The 23013-nt window shown below is 44.3% G+C and overlaps 1 protein-coding gene and 1 long non-coding RNA gene across 3 annotated transcripts in view; one reads left to right on the top strand and one right to left on the bottom strand.

Moving 5' to 3' along the window:
• LOC135898770 (uncharacterized) overlaps positions 1 to 23013 on the bottom strand; it is a 114619-nt gene that overhangs the window by 57599 nt on the left and 34007 nt on the right. The gene's annotated exons all lie outside the window — the stretch shown is intronic.
• Positions 1 to 23013, top strand: part of sff (sugar-free frosting) — a 139425-nt gene that overhangs the window by 107871 nt on the left and 8541 nt on the right. The window contains exons 10-16 of one of the 2 annotated variants that reach the window (XM_065427912.2): positions 416 to 528; positions 2906 to 3012; positions 5316 to 5373; positions 5960 to 6019; positions 9761 to 9999; positions 18192 to 18240; positions 20729 to 20852. In XM_065427912.2, the coding sequence (XP_065283984.1) occupies positions 416 to 528; positions 2906 to 3012; positions 5316 to 5373; positions 5960 to 6019; positions 9761 to 9999; positions 18192 to 18240; positions 20729 to 20852 (750 nt within the window). Of the gene's footprint in view, positions 1 to 415; positions 529 to 2905; positions 3028 to 5315; positions 5374 to 5959; positions 6020 to 9760; positions 10000 to 18191; positions 18241 to 20728; positions 20853 to 23013 lie in introns of both variants that reach the window. The other variant, XM_065427911.1, reaches the window with a different exon arrangement.

The raw sequence follows: 23013 nt of genomic DNA, 5'->3' as shown, positions 1-23013 counted from the left end.
GCATGAAGTTTTTTTTCCTGAATGAGTCACTGACCAAGTACTTACTATGAAAGTGTTACTACGCTTGTGATTTCTCAGGTATGTTGCTCGATCAATCGATAAGACTCCTTCACTGAACTCGCGTACTCGATTCATAAAACGAGAGAAGCAATGTTTGCTATCTAAAGATCACTTTACTAAACACAAATCACAAATAAAAGTGCAGAATTGTTTTGTACATATGGCGTGTATTTTCTTTACTTTTTGTTTACCTAATCGTCGACTTGTCTCAGGTTACGTGCAGCATGTTTTTTTGAAGCAAAGTAAAATCATGGTGCCTGTCCCATAACTAGGATTCCGTACCAGGAAGCTCCGAAAATGCCTGAGCGATCAGAGAACTGAGGCATTATAAGTTTTTTTTTTCTGTTTTCGGCAGACCCACATCATTCCTTGCGTGGACGACATCGACCCGGACGTCCTGTCCAACATGACTTCTTTAGGTTGTTTTAAGGATAAAGAAAAGCTAGTCAAGGAGCTTCTCAGCACAACGTAAGTAGCCGTTCTTGCTTCTTCCCACAAATGGTTGTGTGAGGCTATGTGACACGGCCTACACACGAAGTCTGTGAACACGCAGACAACGTACACGAAAGCAGCAACTCAATGTCTTGCAAACGTACTTTATAAGTAATTGGATCACTTACACAGCGCCGACCAACTTTCATCTCAGAATATTTGTGTGTATAATGAGGTTATTCATCTGTGTGCGAATATTAGCAGCTCTCGAAATGGATTAAAATTTCTGTATTTTATTCTCGCAGCGTAACTTGCCTGTATACGGGCTGTCGAATATTTCTTGAATATTTTTATAGTTAAGGAAGACTTAGCATTGACATCAGTATGACTGAATAGCAAATTGCAACAAGGGAGCATAAAACACCTCGCTAGCCACGAAAAGTACAACTAGACGCATGCACATAACCCAGAATGCAACTACTGATCACTTCTAGATTAAGCGTATAAAAGAACTAAATGCAACGGCTATAATTCTGCTGAGGAGCTAGAAGCACTTATGTTCTAGTTGAAGCCGTTGCCATCCACAAGGCTCCTCAAAGAAACGTTATCAGCAGGAACAATCGGATTTTTTTTTCCTATGTGGAGTAGTGGGCCGTCAATGCGTTCATAGTTGCTGTTAGTTCGTCTATCGCTCATACTATGAGAAAATATCGGACCCCAGCGACTTTTTTTTCTATTAGTTCAATTACTGCAAACAACTTTTATGAGCAGCGAAATCCGTGCGATGTTCAGATACTTCCACATAACCTCCCCGATGAAGCACGCTGCCTCGCAAACGGGCGCGTTAGCATATACGACAATCACGATGCCGACGACAGCGGTGCGGCGTTGATGGCACCATAACTAAGATGACATCATGATGAGAACGACAACCACAGCAAGGACGACAGTGGTTGCATAATGATTAAAACCACTATGGCATGAGTGGGGCCGGCTGCACGAAGATTACGACGACAACTACCATGAAGATGATGGCGACTAGGACAGTGTAACAATATCGACACTACAACAGCCTGACGAAGCGTAGTCATTATGCCGTTGTCGTGTCATTCGTCGTAATGCCTTCGTCGTAGTTGTCGTCATTATGTCGTGGGTGTGAAAGCGCCGTCGTCATCGTCATTGCCATTGTGTTGTCGTTGTGGTACAATTAACCGCTTTACGTATAAAATGAACTCAAGATTCAAAAACTGCCTAAGTCTACGTACTTTTTCAGAGAAGGAACCAAGTCATTACGAAAGTAATACACAAGTTTGATCTATTTTCTAATTCGTAATTGCTGCTCGCAAGAAACGGCGATGTTTCGAGTTGTTTCACTTTCCAAACTTGGTACTCTTATCGGGTAACGAAAATCTGCCAATATTTGCTCCAAGTAGTACGAAACGTGTGGAAACATTCACCATAATGTAATGAAGTGCCTATTAGTTGGGATTTCTCAGTTTCTACACAGCACAAAGCCTGCCAGAATTTAAAAACAAACCAAAACATTTATGGTTATTTTGGAAGCATACGTATAATGTTCGATTTGTATTCCCAATCTCTTGGGGCAATTACCCCTAAGTCTGTATGTTATCCGGGTGCAAAAATGACTTCGTAAGTGCCGATGTTAGTTATGCTATGGTCGTGTTATGGAAAAGTTAGTGTCTTAGAATTTCAGCTTTATTGAGTTGTACTCGCTTCGAAGGTAGCGTGATGATCAGAGGACATGGGTAGCATCAAGTCCTGAATGGATACATCCTTTTGGCAACCTGCTTCAACATACTTGGGTATAGCATCCCAATAAACACAGTCTACAACTGCAGATTTTATTTCTCTGGACGTCATCGCACTTGTAAACTCAGACATCGGTATCCGAACTCTTACTGAGCTACAATTCTATTTGGTTAATTGAAATCGCAGTTAAATAACTTATCTCCTACTGATAGATTGCTGTGTACTTCTTGAATGTCAACACATAGGCAACAAAATCTAGAGACTGAAGTGATCGTTCAGAGTGACTCAGTAGTTTAATCACAAAATATACCTGTACTGTAAGCGGCATTTTCGATAGTTGTAGTATAGGTGGTTGTTTCTTTAGTTGAAAATTTTATCGACCTACGGGAGGATATCTTCAAAGTACGCACGTTAATAAGTGACAATTGCTTTGAAAATTCTAACTAGAAAGATTATATTAACTTAGTTAGTGAGAGGTGAGATGTTAGAACGTTCGTGCTAAGGTTTGAGCCTATTCAGGACACGATCCGCAGTCTCGTTTCACTGCCACTGTTGCTCATAATTCAAAGAATTGTTAAAAAAAATTGTTTGCACTTTTTTACCAGACTGTTATGTTTAAAAATTGACGCTGATTTCATTGCAGGCATAACACGGAGAAAGTAATTTACTTTTTGCTCCTTGATCGCAAACGAAGAAAACCGTCGTACGAAGATGAGACTGAAATCATCATCCGCAACCGGTCTGAATCGGGTAAGGAAAACCGACGTAAGTCGTTGACTGCATTCTTTCTCATATTATGACGCGAATTTCTGATAGGATTAAAGCAAAATTATTTGTGGGGAGTGAAAACTCTTAGGAATGTTTACAGCCCGACACAATTGCCTAGAACACAGTAATGGTGCACCGGGAGATGGGGCACTGGAGATCTCTGGGTAGAGACTGTTTTCTCCATAGTTAGCTGTATGTCATTAGTAAATAGTTCTTATTCACGCATTTCATTGTACAGAGAAGAGAGTCATTGCGGAGGACAATATGCTACGCACAATGATAAGCCATGTTTTTCCTTCGCAGCTTGGCAGGCGCTAAAGCCCATTCGGTATGGGTAGTGTCGTTGATAGCGGGAAGCTGTGTGACTGGGCTGTTTACCGAAAGGCGCGGTTAGCGTGCCCTCAGGATTCCGCACCGCAATGTGTTGCCTCGAGCCAGTTGACTACTGCAGACTTTAATGGAAATCCGAGTGGGTTATTACGATGTGCACTATTCGTGGGTGCTGGCATATCTTATTCTGTTTGTGGAAACAACGTTCTCTTTCTATAATTAACTTCACTTTCAATACTTTTCGTAAACCCCAGGGTGTACGTTTCACTTGATCTGAGGCCGACTTCACAATGCTTCTCGTTCGTAGTTTGTCTTTTCCGTTGGCCGGCCGCCTTCGCTGATTATATGTCCGGCATCCCCATTGGCTGGAGTTTGCTTTGACGAACAATTCTAGCATAAAAGATTTTTGGGAATGCGGACCCCTGATTAGGTGCAGGACGTGTGGAATTGCTTTTTTTTTATAGAAGGTACGGCACTCCACTGAGATGCAGAATAACTCTAGCATTTTTTGTTGGTAATGGGAAAGCAGTCATTGAGACGTGAGCACTTGCCAGGACTCTTTATTCCTTAGACTGTAAATGGCGCAACGACACTGCGGAACACTGCGCAATCTATGAAGCTGCAGATATTTTGTTACAACTACAGCACATAAAAACAAAGAATACCAAAGCATTGATAACAAACACATGCATGATTTGGCAGAGTGTTCTTTTGAATTTGGATCAGTAGGAACGCTACACAGTAGAAAATTTTGCTTGTTTTTGCAGACTACAACTCTTTCGGGATCATTTTAGCAAATCAATGCTTCCGCTTCTGTTTATGCTGGTTGATATGGTGCTTAGAAAAAAAAATGAGCTATTACTCCTACATTCTAACAATTCAAGACTGACGGACATGAAAATGAATACGAAGTCAATTATGAAAACGTAAATCGCCATCTGACTATTATTATGCAGTGATGCTTTCAGGATAAACGTTGTGTGCGGGCAGTGAGGCAACATAGGCAATTTGTTGTGGTGTATCCTCCAGCCAAAAAGTGATAGCGGCTCTTTTACACTATTTTCACTTCTCACAATATTGGCATCATTTGTGGAAACAGTCAGTCTGTCGTCACTGAAATTGAAAACCAGATTTAGCGCTGATTTCTTTAAATATAGCTTGCAAGAAGTGTGTCCTTTGCGTTCTAATCATGTGAAATCGGTACTAGAACTGTAATATTTTCAAATAATGTCGTGTCCAGGAGTCAATGAAATTACGAGCACCATGACAGTTTGCTCGTGACGAATTAGTTTGAAAAATGTTGTGGTGGTATTCACAATGTTTACATGAGCAAAATGTGCAAGCCGCTTGCATCCCTTGTCAAAAATCCGTTATTTCTTAAATTAAGATTAGGTAATTTCGCATATTTGTCACGCCACGAGAATCTCAATCTAGTTATTTTTTGTGTTGCTCAGATGTGTAACTGTGTCAACGATCATCAGCTTAAGCAAGTAGGATGTGCCCCACAGAAGTTCATAAGTTAGGGGCAGTGCTTCCTGTGATTGTATAATATCAACATAGACATTCTATAAAATTTCACATGTCCCCTTGTGCATCATCAACAATTACCCGTTGAACCTTCGCTGAGCTTTAAAGATAAAGTATCTACATTTTATTTACTTGTAGCATGTCCTTCTCTCTTTTAGAGCATGACTGAAAATAAAAGTTTAAAAATATATACTTATTCTGTCATTGCTCAGCGTAATCATACGTTCTAAATATCTGTACCTACAATTTTCTCGTCTATTTCATATTACGAAATAAAACTGATTCGATTCCCTTGCCTGGTCGAGCATAGTGTGAATTTGCATTGTTCATAAAGCCCGACAAGATTAGCGACCAAAAAAGTGTGTTGGTATTCCCCGATGGTTACTGAACGTGGGTGTCTTGCTCTTACACTGTCCCGTGCACGACAGCTGATCCTCCGCGCAAGAGAGTGGACACGTGCCAAGTGAATGGAAGGTCGGGACCACGGTGAGTGTAGTTTGAATATAATTTACACAGTTCACGGTGGAAGACGAAAAGTGAATGCAACAGCACAGACTAAATGGCGACGCTGTTGTTTCAGTAGTTTGATAGCCGTATTTCAGCTTGCGAAAGGAAGGAAGGAAAGAAGTACAGTGTGCTTAAGTATCCCAGTATCGTGTGACTGTCACGTAGCTTCTCGGAATCTTGGTAATCGCAAACATTGAAGCCGCTATTCAGTGTGGAACAATTTGTCGTCCAGCATGCGTGCGCGCATGTCTGTGTGTAAGTGTTCGCGTCCATAACTGCATACTTGTATGTATACTTGTATGTATGTACCAATGGTGTAGTCGGATTCTGTCTGAAATTCTCTAAGTAAGTTTTCAAGTGTAGCCGTTAATCATCACTCACTCGCTAAGTTCGCGTGATTCATATATCAAGAAGTAACCGCCCGGTTGATCAGTCCCGCTTATTAGCAAACTTATCTTGTTATTTACACGGACTCACTTGCAAAATTTATAAAGCTGGGTCAACATACAGCCCTCAATATCTGAGCTGTGTAGACTCTAATTACAAGTGCATTTTTTTTTCGCAGATATTCCTTTGATATGTTGAGCGATGGATCACCGATTACACCGCGGCGGTATCCGTACGGGTAAGCACCCCCATATCTTCAGACGACTTTGATCAAGTTATCCCGAGTGTCGCAAAATCCATACTTATCTGTTCGAACGGAAGTATTTCAGAGGCTAAGAGTTTGCAGACCGAGTTGAATACTTAAATGCGTGATAGCTAACCAGGGGCCCTATAACGTAAAACTATTGCAATATGTTTTTATTCCATTCTACTGACGTCAAACTTGCGTAAACGCCGACGCAAGCATCGGGCTGTCACCCGCAGATGTTGTCTGAACAGACCAATCAAACGCTCTCCTCGTTCATAGGAGATCACTTTTGTTTGCTTGAAAAACGAATAACATCGCCTACACTGAGCGGCTTGTCTTATTTAATTCGCTGACAAGAGGGGAGGCTACGCTCAAGTGGAGAGGGATTTGATAGGGCCGAGCCATTGCACTGAAAATTGATAGCCGGATGAAGAGGGTGGTGCCGGCGTATGCGATTGGTCCGCTTTCCTTTATTTAGCTTGCGGTGGCTGGTCGAAAATCATGGTGGCATGCAACGGAAGCTCTAAGAATGACGCTAAAACGGATCCTCAGGAAAGAAGAGTTGGCAGAACGAGGTCGTAAACGTGCCGAAAGTACTCGATAACTTTACACGGCCACGCAAAGAGTTTGATTACACGCGAATAAACCCATGCTCGCCGGCAGGTGCGAGTAGCCAGTGCCTGAGCAATCGGCGGTAGCCATCCTTTAGTCCTTCCGGAACGGGACAGCCTGCAACTATTCAGAAGGAAATTCAGTTTTGTTCGGCATATTAATGCATCTTTAACGCGTACACGTCACTTTGACGCGGTGAGTTTTTGCGGTTGTGATGCGTGACACGTAGGTGAAGTGGCTGCAGCCCGAAAACTTTTGACCAATAGCCGAGGGATAATGGCGAAAAGGCGTCGAATCAGAAATAACTATTTTTTTGTTCGGTCAAATCATGCATATTCAGTGTGTACACGTCATATCATAAGGCGAGCTATCGCGATTTTCGTTACGTCGCGTGACAGACAGGTAAAGTGGGGGTTGTCCAAAAAAGTTTTTGACGAATCGCGGAGGACTGATTGAAAAATTGAAATGGACAAGTTTGGGATAGTTTTACGTTATAGTGCTCCAGCTTTTCTAAGCTGCACCTGTTCCGGTGGTTACAAAGTGAAACAATGGGGCAAGATATAAAAAGTCACACATGAATTGCATTGTTTCTTCTGTGATGACAATTCTGTGTGACAAAGCACCTGGTCTGGTCTTGTTTCTACACATCTGTGTGGGACTGTAACTGTAGGGCGTTGCTGTCTTGATGCAAACAACAAAATAATGCTGTGACAATTACTCGGGGGAACTCGTATCAATTATTCGGGAGAACGGCGGTGTCAATCAAGCCACTCCATTTGTTCCCGCCAAGTGCTAAGCGGATACGCATTCTTACGACCTTGACACTGGCGTAAACCGTATGCAAAGGTCTTGTGCTTACACAAACTAATAATATAAGGTGCTTTCCATTTGCGAAAATGGCATGTAGGACTTTCTGCGGTAGCTGCGGTAAATAAACGATGCACCAGTGTTGCGCTGTAGCGTGCAGCTTCTTCCGATGCTATGAAATTGCCGTAGGCTGTAGTCTGTGGCCCAAGTTCTTGGAGCTAGTCGTTGGTGAGAAGAATCTATGCTTTGTCGGTGTCCATGTTCTGTCAATCGCAGCGACCGCAGATCTATGGCGAACGCATTGACCAATCAGTAACTGCACAACTCGACGTGTTCCGCCACCGATTGATAGTGCTACGTCTAGCCTTCGCAGTGTTGCACAGCTTTATTGAGCTGGAACATATCACCGTCAGGCTTTGACACTGCGACGCTCTCTCTCCGGGCATACGGCACGGCAGAGCGAGGCCCATACATCATCAATCTGTCAGTGCGTTACGCGAAGCGACAACGACCCGAATCGCGGCGAACGACAGTGGGAAACCGGTTGCTCGTGACAATGTCTTTGGCGGGAGCACGCACGATGCGGGTGAAGAACCCCGCGAAATTGGCGACCAGGTGTCTCCGGTTCTCGCGGCGTGTTGACAAACTCTCTAACGGCTGACAAGCAGGACGCCGAGCTGCGAGGAGCCAATTTGCGCTCGGCACCTGGCGTTATGGCTTCTTCACTAATGAAACTTTGCTCCCCGTACACGTAGTGTGTGTATGGCGTTTCTTTTCCCTTTATTCGTTAGCTCATCTTGATAGTACGTTTTTTTTCAAGTAGCGCCGTTCTGCACACCACTGAGACTATATAGCATCATCTCTATGCCCAAACCTCATGTATACCTATACGATGCGCCCAAGCTAACGTTATCTAAGCTTACCCGCCGTGGTTGCTTTGTGACTACGGTGTTGAGCTGCTGAGCACGAGGTCGCGCGATTGAATCCCGACCATGGCGGCCGCATTTCGATGGGGGCGAAATGCGATAATACCTGTGTTCTAATATTTAGATGCATGTTGAAAAACCCCAGCTGGTCAAAATTTCCGGAGTTCCCCACTACGGCGTGCCTCATCATCAGATCGTGGTTTTGGCACGTAAAACCCCATAATTTTTTGTATCCAAGCTGTTCAACGAAAAACCCGGTGCAAGATGCAAAGTTAAAGCTTGCGGTGTTCAGTCATCGGAGGTCTCATAACCGAATACCGTAAGTCGTAAAATTGTACCCTGAGGGATGTTTCTCTAATACATTCTTTCTTCGTGGAAAAGCATGGCTAACGTTAGCTGGGACGCTTTATATAGGACGGCGTGTTGAATGGTTCGCTATTTGGGGATCGAGATAAAAAACAAGTTATTTTGAGTAATTTCACCTACATGGATTGTGAACAGTGAGAAATGTAACTGTATGCAAGTTCAGACGGCTGGCACCTGATCTCTATTCTTCACCGTTTGCGTGCGCTCAGCGGAGACAACAACAAGGTCACGTCTTGCGGGCAAGTGACGTTAGATGTCACTAATGCCGCTCGATGTTCAATCTACTGCATGGAAACGGTGGCGCATAGGGTTAAGCTTACGTCTTCGCAAATGTTGCTTATGTAACATATTTGTATTCGCGTAGACTTGGCTTCTGTGTGCAAATTTAGGCTAACGAGCCGCACATCCGAATTGCGAAAAGGTCAGCCTTGCCGTGAACTGATGCTTGCCAGAGAGGATGAGAAAAAAAACGAAAACAAACGGAAGACTGAATTCCCGTTACGTCATAGAACTTGTCATTGTCTGGCAGAAGCAGCATAATTGCGTTTTATATAACATGATTACATTGCATAATCTTTCGATTCCTTCTCCTCTTTCCCCACACTGCTCATCGATGTTGAGGTACCAGCCGCGCGCTGTACAATTACGTTGCCGTCAGCAGGTTTTCCTCCTCTCTGTCAATAAAACTCTCTTTCACGTACACAGATTACAATAGGAAATACTCAAGAAATGCCAGCTGGTAAAATTTATGAACTTTTACTATTAAAAAAAAACAAAGAAACACCACATGTGTAAATACTGTAATAGTTCAGATGTCATAAAGGCATCATGACAGCACCTGTCTGGGCAGGGAATTCAAGAAGGGTACTTTAGAGCTGAATTTTCTCCGTTAATAGGCCCTCGAAGTAATGCAGATAACATTGAATCTAGTAGTCTGATTATCTCCGTCTCATGCTCGTTTAAGTCGCACCAAGGTCTCTTTATTGACGATTTTATTCCATGTCTCCCTCCGCATGCCCAGTATGCGGCGGGGCAGCGCGTCGGGCTGTCTGCACCCCGGCAGCGGGATCCCGAGTCCGGCGGTGTCGCCGCTCAACTCGCCGAGACCCTCACCGCGAGGCGCCACCACCCCTGACGAGAGCCCGCTCAACACGCCGCCCGGATCACCCTCCCTCGGACAACCCTACTGGCGATCGCGCCTGCACACCATCAAAAACAGCTTCCTCGGAAGTCCGCGCTTCCACAGGAGAAAACTGCAGGGTTAGTATCTGACCGGCCCACACTGGGGACTTAGAGCGAGCAGTTACAGCGTGGGAAAAGGTGTACCATACGTCACATTTGACGAGTCACGTTGACATGCGCACAAGTAATGTGCAATGATGTTTGGGATAAGGGAACAGATGTGAACTTTGGGAGTATTCCGCGGAAGGAAAAATAACTAGCCATGGCGCGAGTGTCTTACGGAGCACATCTCTATATTTGTATTTGCCATAAAGGCAATCTGTCTAACGTTTACTAGAGCAGACGTGAAACACCTAAGCGCACTTTTCATCTGATAGCCTTCTCGATAAATTTGTAATTTAGATGAGTTGTAACTTTTCAGTGCGCGTCTCTATGCCGTGTGTGTGTCGTCCGCTTTGCGTTTGGGTCGCGTGCTCACGTGCTGTTTAATGAATCACGCAGTACTGCCAAGCCCGAGTGTCTACCCCAGCCTACGACCGCGCTGTCAAAACATAACCCAAGAATAAGGGCTCTGTTCCAACTGCAATGATCTGACAGATCTGTTCCTCCGCACGCCCAGAAAGGAGCCTCAAAAAGTAATTAATGGCAGGTATTCTGAAAAAAAAGAATCTGCAGTTACAACGCACGTGTTGAAGTCTTAATGAAGTGACACTTTGTACAATGTTTGTGCGTTAGTTTAGCTATGTTCGCGCTTACGTTGGGGCGCATGCTTATAAAAGAATGGCACGAGTTGTTTGAGTAATTCGTTTGTTTCTCATCGATTAGGTATTGTGTACATTCTTATTTTAAGTTTCAGCACTGAAGGTGGACACTTCTGTGTGTTTCCTCTTCTTGTTATCCATCACCCGAGTTAAAATGCGCTTTGCTCCCATGACACCTGTACTGTATGTTCTACTTTAGTATTTTAGATTTGCCCTGTTGCTCTTTCTTTCCGCTTTCCTCTCCTCCTTCCTATCTTCTCTTTCTGTGTTTCTGTCACCTCCCATCTGAAGAGTAGGCAGGCGTTGTGCCCCTGCCGGTGGCAGTTGCCAGCCTGCTCCTCACTTTCCCTTTCCTGTCAAATGTATATATGTTTTCAAAACAAATACGAATACATGGCACACACCCATTGCTAAACTACACTCACAACGCACACGTCGACGCAACTGATGAATACATTTTAAGGCTAACAGGAAATAAAGGCTTAGAAAGAAACGTAGGCAACGATTGGTTTTAAACTTCAACAGTTTTATTCTTACAGCAGAGTAGGGAGAATCAACAAATGCGCATGCCTAAATCAATATCGTCTAGAGCGATCACTGTGAAGTTTTTAACAGCTGCATCTTGTTGTGAAACAGCAAAAAGCCGACGTATCACTAATTCAACTCATGCCTCTCTCTTTTATGTGATATGCCTCCAAAAGCTTTCTTGCTAACGTATCACCACTCCTGCCAATTATCTTAATCTCACGCAGTAGTGGCTGACATCTGCCGGCCAAGCAAACAATGCAATGTACACGTAAGTGCGCACAGCCTTTGTTCATTACAGACAATTCATACTTCCGTGCCTTCGTCTGTCTTCGCCCGTGCGTCTCGCTTGTTTCAGTCACGTCCTGCTACGGCGCTGTTACTCGTTTTCTTCAGACATGTAGCAATTACCACAAGTTAGAACATGCCCGGTCATTGACACATCTCCCCGTTTGGCCCACGCAGGTCTTCTCACATTTCAGCGGTATCTCGTGCATAACGTCCGTAGCACATTTCACGTACGGTCTGGTGTGGTTTTTCTGGCACCCTGACTTTTTGTCAACGCGGCTTATGGGCGCACACAGTCCAGCGAACTTGTGTGGCGCCGCGAAAACAGCAGGCACACCAAACCTACTTGAGACTTTCTTCAAATTGCGGGAAAGTGTGTGGACGTGTGACACCGCTGTGGGTTTGCATCCTTTTTGGTCAGGGCTGGCATATGCTTTTTTTCCCGTCACCTTCTGGGACAGTGTTTTTGAGACCAACCCTACGACCGAGCTCTGGTAGCTGGATGTGTGTAGCTTCGCCTGTTGGTTATCGAAGCTAGCCTGCATCACGTGAGGGTACGACTTCATGAGAGCAGACTCAAGGTAGAGTGGCTATTGCACTTTTAACTAACTCAGAAGGCGCCCAATCGTACGGCAGGAACTCCTTCTGTGCACAAGGGCTATACTGCCAACAGGCGTGGTTTCTGTCGGAAACTAAAGATGGATCTAAAAACTGAAGAGTACCATGCTAAGGGATTTCATGTGTAAAATGCGTGTCCTTCCAATGTAGCCTAAAAGCGCCTAACACTTCGTTAATGCACTAGTCAACGGCAAAATCATGGTTCATTAAAAAAAAAATCATCGACGTACCTAAAGGCCTTAAAGTAGGACCTATCATCAAATGAACTGTGCAGATCACGGTCAATTGACGCCAAGAAAATGTCACAGAGTGCAGGGGCGAAAAATTATGGGGTTTTACGTGCCAAAACCACTTTCTGATTATGAGGCACGCCGTAGTGGAGGACTCCGGAAATTTCGACCACCTGGGGTTCTTTAACGTGCACCTAAATCTAAGCACACGGGTGTTTTCGCATTTCGCCCCCATCGAAATGCGGCCGCCGTGGCCGGGATTCGATCCCGCGGCCTCGTGCTCAGCAGCCTAACACCATAGCCACTGAGCAACCACGGCGGGTAGTGCAGGGGCGATCCAGGATCCCATGCATATTCCTTGGCGTTGAACACACAAGTCTTCGTTAAAAAATAAACCAGGCCTTATATAAGATTCCAACAAAACTATAATATTGTCAATAGACAAGCGCCCTAGATTCTGCAAACCTAATGGACCATTACGGTCAATACAATCCCTAACGGAGACACACATTTCCTGTTGAGGCACTGAGTAAAACAAATCAACTACGTCTGCAGAAGAAGCGTATGCGATAGAGGCGTTTCCTTACAGGAAGTGAATTACATCTCTAGAGCTTTTAGTATTGAAAGGATCAGCCCCTTGCAATGATTTCTAATTCTTTAAAAGAAACTGGCTAACTAACGGCTGCCAAGAACAAGGCAGCCAAGGCTGCCAAGGCTGCCAAGGCTGTGAAAAACACTCCTAATGAAACACCTTTACATTCACTTAATGCCTTGACTAACTTCGAAAGGTTAAGTTATTTGAAAAGTGCTATTTCTTGTTTCTTGACTCTTGCTGCATTTACTTGGACTGGGAGCAAGTTCTTTGCCACAGCTTTGGGACTTTGGGACAAAGTTCCTTGCAATAGCTACTCTCTTCCTTGAGTCCGCTGTCATGACGCCGTGCCCTCACGCGATGCAGGCTAGCTTTGGTTACCGATTGGCGAGCTACACACAGCCAGCTACCAGAGCTTGGTCGTAGGGCCGGTCTCAATAACACTGCTCCAGTAGCTGAAGGGGAAAAAGCATATGCCTAGACCTGACCAAAAGGATGGAAACCCACAGCGGTGCCATACGTCCACAAACTTTCCCGCAATGTGGAGAAACTCGCAAATAGGTTTGCTGTGCCTGTTGTTTTGTCGGCGCCACACAAGTTGGCTGGACTGTGTCCGCGCATAAACCGCATTGACAAAAAGTCAGGATGCCAGAAAAACCACACCAGACCGTACGTGAAATGTGCTACGGACGTTATGCACGACATACCGCTGAACTCTGGAAAGACCTACGTGGGCCAAGCGGGGAGATGTGTCAGTGACCGGGCACGTGCTAACTCGGGCTGGTTGCCACGTTTGAAGAAAACGAATAACAGCGCCGGACAACGGGACGTGACTGAAACAGACGAGGCGCACGGACGAAGACAGACGAAGACACGTGAGCATGAATTGTCTGTAATGGACAAAGGTAGCGCGCACTTACCTTCGCATTGCATCGTTTGCTTGGCGAGCAGATGTCAGCCGCTACTATGTGAGATTAAGACAATTGGCAGGAGTAGCGATACGTTAGCAAGAAAACTTTTGGAGGCATATCACATAGAAGAGAGAGAGTTGCATTTGTGACATGTCTGCTTTTCTGTTTGACAACGAGATGCAACTGTTAAAAACTCACGGCAATCGCTGTAGACGACACTGATGTGCGTATGTGCATTTGTTGATTCTCCCTGCTCTGTTGTAGGAATAAAACAACGGAAGTTTTAAAAAAAATTATGGGGTTTTACGTGCCAAAAGCACGTTGTGATTATGAGGCGCGCCGTAGTGGGAGATTCCGGAAATTTTGACCACCTGGGCTTCTTTAACGTGCACCTAAATCTAAACACACGGGTGTTTTCGCCCCCATCTAAATGCGGCCGCCGTGGCCGGGATTCGATCCCGCTACCTCGTGCTTAGCAACCCAACACCATAGTCACTAAATAACCAGGGCGGGTAAAAAAGAAACCGTATCGTTTCCTAATTTTTCTTCCTAGGCCTTTATTTCATGTTAGCGCAACAATGTATTCATCAGATCTCAACCAAACCGGCCAGCAATAAGTTCTTCTCGACGCAGCTGCTCTCAGTGATTACGTGAATGACTAGGCGAGGAAACGACGACGAACGTTAAACTGCGCGGAAGAGAGAAATAAAGATTTGCTTTAGTACATTTAGGTCTTCACATCCCTTGCGTCACAGTAGCGCATTCACTCTGAACTCTTGGCCAAGAAGTGACACACACTCGGTGGCATATACCCAGTGCCGAAGTTGTCAATTAAGAATACGTGCTCCCGACCTCATAGTAGCACACTCATCCATGTGGCCCAACTTGTCTATACGGCAATGCAGCAGCCAGCAGATACCCAGTTCTCTCAGTTCTTTTTACCGCACTGTTTTAGAACATGATACACACAACAGGACAAAGGCAGATGCTCGACCTGAAACATGTTTTATTTCGGTCACGTTAGCATTACGTTTATAAAGGTAGCTAGATATCACAATGCCGCTTACCCTGATACATCACACACGTTCATCGCTTTCGCTTTCTTTCATGGTGCCACGCCTTAGTTTTATTCCAACCCAGGTTAGAACTATAGATTGTTTGCTCACGTATTCCCCTACACGTGCCGATTACAAATGACTAAGCTCGACACACTCCCTATTTTCTCATGTATGTAGTGTGTATACAAGGTGTCCCAATTATCATGCATCATGATTTAAATATATGCAAATGCCACGTAGTTGGACAGCGCGAAGGTTATGTTGTTTGTTGTCACTTGTAGAAGTTGCTTGGGGTACCACTTTGTGCCACAGGGTATGTGCGCGAACGGAAACGTTCGCACTGGGTATTTGTGCGACTGTGTATGTGCAAAAAACAGCGCTAAACGACAGGACAAAGAGAGGGACACAGAGCACAGTGCTGACTAAAACCAAGTGTCCTTATTCTTTCAGTCAGGATATATATACTCAACCACTATCTTGAACCACAAATAGCAACAGAAATTCAGCATGCGCAAGGGCAATCAATGGTCAATGAGATAGAAAGGCTATGTCCTTTGGAAGGAGAGAAATGGAGGTTCATGATTTTGGGAAGTTACCACAAGCAAAATACGTGACTTGAAGTAAGGGACAACACGAAGCGGTTTGTTGACAACACAGGCAGAGGTTTGTTGTTGACTCTTGTGACTAGGTGGTTTATAAGATTCCTCTTTCATGCAAGCGTTTCTATATCGGTCAAACGGGGTGGTGCATAATGACCGCATGCGTGAACACTCATACAAGGTTCAAAAACAAGCTAGAGGTAGTCAATTGTCACTGCATTACGATGAATTTGGCTGCAAGCGGTCTTTTAAAGATGTGACCTGCTTGTCAAAATACCACGATGACCACACACGTCTTACTTCTGGCGCCTTTCACATACATAATAGCAGCGAAACATGTGTAAGCCTCCCCTCAATTTCTCCCCTTCCGAACGAGATAGCCTTCCCATCTCATTGACTACAATTTATGGAAGGCGATTACAATTTATGGAAGGCGTAATTTCTGTTGCTATTTGTGCTTCGAGATAGTCATAGAGTATATATAGTACATATAAGCTGACTGAAGGAATAAAGACACTTGGTTGTTAGTCAGCGTTAATGACTGTGTCCCTCTCTTCGTCCTGCCGTTTAGCACTGCTTTCTGCTCGTAAACTTGTACCAACCAGTCCGAGTGCGTACTCTTCTGTGTATGGGCCACTGGGGTCCATTCTTCATCCATCCCCTAAAATGTATGTGCTACTGGGATATAGGGAGCATAAATTCTTAAATATATTAGGTATGTGATGCAACACTTTCCCTCGACAAGCATCATGCATCGCCTTCGTCTTGGTGACGCAGACAGCTAACACCTACAGGCGAAGAGGCTGTGTTCATCTACTCCCCTACTATACTGCTACCTCAGTAACTCAAAAAAGCTCCGCATCATTTAGATTCCAAAACTGCATGGCTCTGGGTGATTTTTCTCTCTCTTCTACATATTGATCTATGATCAGTCGTTTTATAGGGGGAACTGGTGAATAAGTCAGCCGGTGTTGCTTAAAAAAACTGCCTTATACCTTGCAACGTCAGTAAATTGACACGCATTGTTGACAATAGTTCACTGGTGGGATTTCATGATCTGCAGCTGGATCCTCATCAAAACTTACGGGGCTGTGGAGCACTCCGAATACCCTTTTCCCACTCGGGACACTTTAATGTACCCAAAAATTTCAGCAAACCCCTGTCCTTGCTTTTCCTTGCTTGATCCCCCGACCCTCCCACATCGAAATACGGCCTTTGCAGCGAAAAAGCAAATGCAGGACATGAGGATTATCTTCACAGAATGCCATGGCCTTTTAGCGTTCTTCGCACAATCCGGTCATAAGGTACTGCGATATGAAAAATTCTTCCCCTCAAAGGTTGGCATGTTAGCTCTGCTTACTCAGTGATCTATTGCAGGGCTGCACAAAACACAGCACGCAGGCCACATGGGGAGCTCGATCATATATAAAGCAGCCTACGGCAGAGTTTAGACTTCTGTTGCATTCTTGTTCATTCATGTTCATTGCTTCGATTGCTTCTGCAATCGGAGCAATGCCACACGATGAGAAAAACGAAGATATTGTCGCCAAATAGAATGCTCTACATGAGCCGTTGGCAGCATCAGCAACATCAAGGAAAAAATATAGTCATACCGTGGGATCTCTTTCGGGGAGCACGTAAGAAAGGTACACAAATACCGAACATATCCATCAAGTTACGATAGAGAAGACCGCATTATTGGCGCAGCATCCATTATTCAATGAAGCATGCACTTTCCCAATATGTTTCAATTAAGTTACACTAGACAGACTGCATTTCCACTAGCAAAAGATGCAACGTTTTCCACTAAAATTTGGCCCATGAGGGTCCCACAGAAGTTGGTTCTGGCCTTCACTGGTTTTGAGTTGTGCAGCTCAGGTTTGTTGCTACAAGAAGTTCTACACCATCCAACGATCTCTGCCGCCTTCCGTGTTGCAAAAAGTCGTCACATCTCTTGGGACGCTCGCAGCGCCAGTGTGGGATTGCACTGTACTTTTTAATCCGCAGCATCCTTTCTATCACCATTGCCATGGGCCAGTCATGGTGATGCGCAGCCTATCTCGCCGTTCTTGATGGCCGATCCCGGCGATTGCGCAGTCTAAAATTATGCTTCACTGGGGTGACTGGCAATGTCCACTGCGAATGTGCCTCTGGGTTTTACTTTGCTTTGAATCTCATATCTTGCTATTACATACACCGTCTTACTTACTGTAAATGTAAATACCCCCTATAGCCTATAACCTCTACGTACCCGTTCGCTAACTTACAGTAACGTTATCCATAAAACCATTCTCCACAAATCACAAATGCTTCGCATCAAGTAGACGTCAACAAGGGTTGAGTCTGCCAAAGCTTTTTCGTTACTCAGTGGTTTTCGTGAGTACTATTCTTCTTTATTTAGGCGACGCTCTGTTTGTGCGCTTGCAGTTCCATCTACTAGTGGTTCGAAGGTCTTGCAAAGTGCTTCCTGCACCTTTTACTTCGCGAACATAAAAAAACAGTATTTATTAACATTTTATCACTTATTTTTCCCCTCATCAAGAGCAACCGGGTGAAATTATTAAGTTTGGATAATCCAGTTTTGGTCCTCACTTTCAGTCCTAATAATTTGCAAATAATTGACTTGAAGTGATGTTTTTGTATTTATAGCATGAATGTACGAGTGATATTTTTCTTGTTTCCTTGCAGTCCCTTCCGCATCCGATGAAGTCAGCCTGACCCCTGATTCCTCTCCAGAGTAAGTCCCGCCCGAGTCGCCATAAGGTGTTACACAAAATGACACTTATTGGCAGGAAAACCTAATAGTACGGAAAAGGTTACCAGAAAAAAACCACGCATGACCCCATTCTTGGAACTTAAAACCTCCATGCTAAGTTGTACTTGAATTATTTCTGTTTCCATGAAATGTGTAAAACCATGCTAAGTTGTACTTGAATTATTTCTGTTTCCATGAAATGTGTAAAAAGCTTTATATTTGTACAGTTTATTATTGTTTCCCACAAAAGTATTTTTGGGCATTTGCGCTCCGTGAGTTAACATCGAAATATCTTGGTCAGCTTCAAATATTTGCCGTAACATTGCACATCAGACCTGCGGGAGTTCACAAGGTGGAGGAAGAATAGTGCAGTTAAGAAAGCGTCGCAGTGTATGAAAAAAATTCTCCTGGTCCGGGTATCTAACACTGGCCCAGCGCCTTTCCGGCGCACTAGCTCTACCATCTTAGCTAACCAAAGGGTGAGCAGATCGTATAACGAGGCTGAAAGAATCGACAACTTGATGAGTGTGGACACAGAACGGTGAAAATTAGTTCTACAAAGTTTAATGAGAAGAGAGGGCTCGGTCTGAGGTGTCTCCGCTCTTCAAATTGTCGGTTCATGAAAGACTTGACCTCGAAAACTTGAAAATTCAACCTCGTTATGCTATCTGCTAGCCTGCTGGTTAGCTCAGATAGCAGAGTGACCTCCCTGGCAAGGCGTTGACCCCAAGCTCTGAACTCAGAATGAGACGAATTATTTCTTCAATTACGAGGCTTTCTAAGAAGCAAGCATGGATTTTCTTTGTAGTTTTGTTCTTGCCTTCGACGGCTGACAGTATTTCCCTTTAATCTGCCACAACATTTTCAAAGGGTAAATTGTAATGTTAAATGTACTTTCCGGCATGATCTGTATAGGCATGGCACGCCAGATGAGAATAATCTAGAACTGTAAACTATGAAGATATAACATGTGAAATTTGCATAAAAAGAATCTACTAATAAGTAGCACTTTGTCAGATTCGATAAAATGGTTTTCCTCGGGCAGGCTATGATCAGCATTGCAGTGTAACCAACATTCTATCTCTATGCTATGTTTCTTTTTTATGGTGCTTATGAAGAAAATAAAGCACTCGAAGTAAGCCGTCTTACTGGTTCTCAAAAAGAGGAGAGTTCTTCTGCCCCATGCGTTACCTGGTGCCTATAAACAGGACATTCGCAATTATGAGAGTTGGGATTGGCTGTCTCAGGGATAATGCGAATCACGCTTTCTTTAAAAATATTGAAGAGATAACCTCATCCAGCGCTGTATTTTGTACCACTTTACATCTTATCAGCGAGTACTTCACAAGATACTTCGAGAGCAGGCCAACTGCGTCATTTACTAAAACCATAAGCTCACCAGATTTGTAAACGGCTCTCTTTATCCCTAGATAATAAAAAATAATAAATCAAGGTACATGTAGGAGTGGGAGAGCGTAAGAGTGGTGTTAGAAATTAATATGCAGAAGTGACAAAGATAACGATGAATAGCCGCGTAAGGGAACAAGCGTTCAGGATCACCAGTCAGCCTATAGAGTCTGTGAAGGAGTACGTTTACCTAGGTCAATTACTCACAGGGAACTGTTGTCATGAGAAGGAAATTTATAGAATAAAAATGGGTTGTAGCGCATACGGCAGACATTGCCAGCTTCTGACTGGACGCTCACAATAACCATTGAAAAGGAAGGTGTACAATCAGTGTATTTTACCGGTGCTGACATATGGGCCAGAAACTTGGAGACTGACAAAGAAGCTTGAGGACAAGTTAAGAATCGCGCTAAGGGCGATGGAACGAAAAATGCTAGGCATAACGTTAAAATACAGAAAGAGAGAGGTTTGGATCAGACAGCAAACGGGTATAGCCGATATACTAATTGACATTAAGAGACAAAAATGGAGTTGGGCAGGTCATGTAATGCTTAGTTTAGATAACCGGTGGACCATTATGGTTACACAATGGGGGCCGAGAGAAGGGAATCGCTATCGAGGACGGCGGAAGACTAGGTTTGGTGATGAAATTAGGAAATTCGCGGGCACAAGTTGGAATCGGTTGGCGCAAAACACGAGTAATTGGAAATTGCAGCGAGAGGCCTTCGTCCTGCAGTAGACATAATATAGGCTGATGATGATGAAAATGTATGGATTGTACACCCGGATATAAATCTAGGCATAAAGATGTCGATGTGTGCAAATATAGGCGAGCAAATGCACTTAATATTGCTGGAAGCAATATAATTATTGACTTCAATGCCTCAACTGAAAAACGTACCGCATTGCGTTAGCAGTCTGAAAAGAAATGCAGTAAGTCAGGTCGCAAGTTCCTGTGTTAGCCTTGTGCTTGCATTTGTTAGTTGCTTGCTACACGTGAAGCCTGTGGCTATCTTTGTTATTTCCTGCTGTGATTCTATGCAAAACACCTCTGTTTTCGCAGCCTCTCAAAACGATCCTGGTTCGGAGGATTAATGGCCAACGAGAGGGAAGAAAGCCACGTGATACTCGTCAAGGACCGTCCTTTGAGTTCTGTCAAGGCTGACCTCATCCACGCCTTCCTTTCGGTACGTGACGCTGCGGGTTCCGCTTCTACGTTTGCTTAGTGGTCGCACAAGCGGAAGAAAGCTGACCAGAGCGCCACTACTTCTTGCCAATATTTTTGTCATGAACAATGTCTGTGACTAAAACTGTAATTTGTCACAGCGCACAGTTTGAAGAGAACTCTGGTTCTCCCTCGATTGCAAGGAGCACATACGGATCAGTGCAACAAATGAAAAAAGTGGGATGGAGGTACCTAGGGCCGGCCATCGTAAATTGTGCTTCACAGATATCTGGACCTTGGGGTTCGTAAACTGAGCAAAGCGTTGGTTCGGGCTAGTTGGTAAACCATGCTTATTAGTCGTTTAGCACATAATCTACAAAAAAGCACACGGTGACATGAACTGAACAGGCGTTAACTTACAACTAACGTTTAATGACAGATGTTCCGAATATATACAGCAAAACAGGCAAAAAGAAAAGAAAGAACATAACTAATCCCTTGAAAACTCGTTCGTAAACTATGCACTGTAGAAGATTTTCTACCCAGGGGAGCATATTCAGATGTAAAGTTCTAACTGTTCTGCTCATGCAGCAACAACTTCGTGGTGATCACCGCAAACAGGTAGCACTGACAGCAGCCTTGCAGGTGCTCACCGGCCACCGGCAGCGAGCGCAGGGTTCGCAAAATTCATCCTTATCGATATGTTTCCGCGGTTAAGAAGGTGACAGGAGAGCCTAAGAAAGAACAGATAAGGAAATCGTTTGCATTTTATGTTTAGGTGTAAATCGGTTTTATTATATCTTAGTTCCATGGGGGCACACGTGAAGGCCGTGATCTTGAATTAGACTATAAGCACTCGATGTGACATGGACGTGTGTCGCGTCTGTGGTGTCACTATTCTGCATCTTCACTGTCCATATTCTAGATGACGTCGTGTGCGTATAGGTAGCACGCAAAAAAAAATGTTAACGTATTGTTTACATGCGTTTTTTTAGGTACACGACTTTATCAGGCGAGATAAGTGTTCCCACGGTAGTTTTGACCTAACGACGACTGTTTAAATGCATAAGAGCGTTTAGTGCATGCTCAAGGGCTGATGTTTAGGGAGCTTATTTTTATTCGCAGTCTATAAACATATACTTTGTCTCGTGGTGAAAAGTAAGCAAATTTATCCAGGTGTCAGTATTTCTGCGATGCCTAGAAATAATTTATCAGTTTACATCATTCGCAATCAGGTTCCAGGAAAAATTTTCATATGGATTCTGCCTGGATAGCCCTACATTTATTTTACAAGCATGGCTTTTTTTTTGTGGCTGCTTGGCCCATATCGACTGGTTATGCTATGTTCACACTACGGCCGTAACGCGCGTAACAGCTCTTTTGGCGTATCGAACGTAACGGCATTAAAAAACGTTACGGCAGTTAAGCCGGCACCTTTGTTCACATTTACTGCTGCTTAAATTACGGCTTTTACAACAGGCCAATCAAATTTGGAGCTGCAGAATCGACGTCACCAGCGGTCCAATATGGCTCCTGCCAACATGCGAGCGCTGGCCGAGATCGAAGAAATTCACGCTCAAAACAAACTTATAGTCATGTATTCAATCGCCCAAAGACGACGAAGGCGACGCAGAAGGGTTTGGGTGCGGCAAGTATTTCTCGACAGGGCCGTGGACGGCAATTTTCACAACCTTTTCGCCAAGCTCCGAGTTGGTGACGCTGCGATGTTTCATAACATCATGCGCATGTCGCCCCAGCATTTCCGCTTTCTTGAAAACCTAATGAGACCACTCATCGAAGTTCGGAGCACGCATCTGCGGCCATTGATTTCCTCGGCGGATAAACCAGATGAACTGAAAACAGTCTCGCAAGGCGCACTGCAAAAATGTTCACGAACACAGCCAATCGTGCGCACGGAATGGCGGAATGGCACTTCCCGCGCCCGGAGCTGTCTGCAGACGGGAGGACGGAAGTGTCGTCACCGGTTGTTGAAAGCCGAAAGCTTATCGGTCATTGGCTGTGTCGCAACGGTCGTAACATAACAGTCGTAAATGTTGCCGACCCTTTAACACTCTCACCCACGATTTTTGCGAGAATTGCGCACGTTGGTACCTTTACGTTCGCAGTCTGAACTAGACGCATACGCTTGTTGCGCTTCCGCTTACGTATGTTACGAAAAATCG

This window comes from Dermacentor albipictus, chromosome 3 (genome assembly GCF_038994185.2).
Source record: "Dermacentor albipictus isolate Rhodes 1998 colony chromosome 3, USDA_Dalb.pri_finalv2, whole genome shotgun sequence".
Lineage (NCBI taxonomy): Eukaryota > Metazoa > Arthropoda > Arachnida > Ixodida > Ixodidae > Dermacentor > Dermacentor albipictus.
This window is presented reverse-complemented; position numbering and strand designations above follow the sequence as displayed.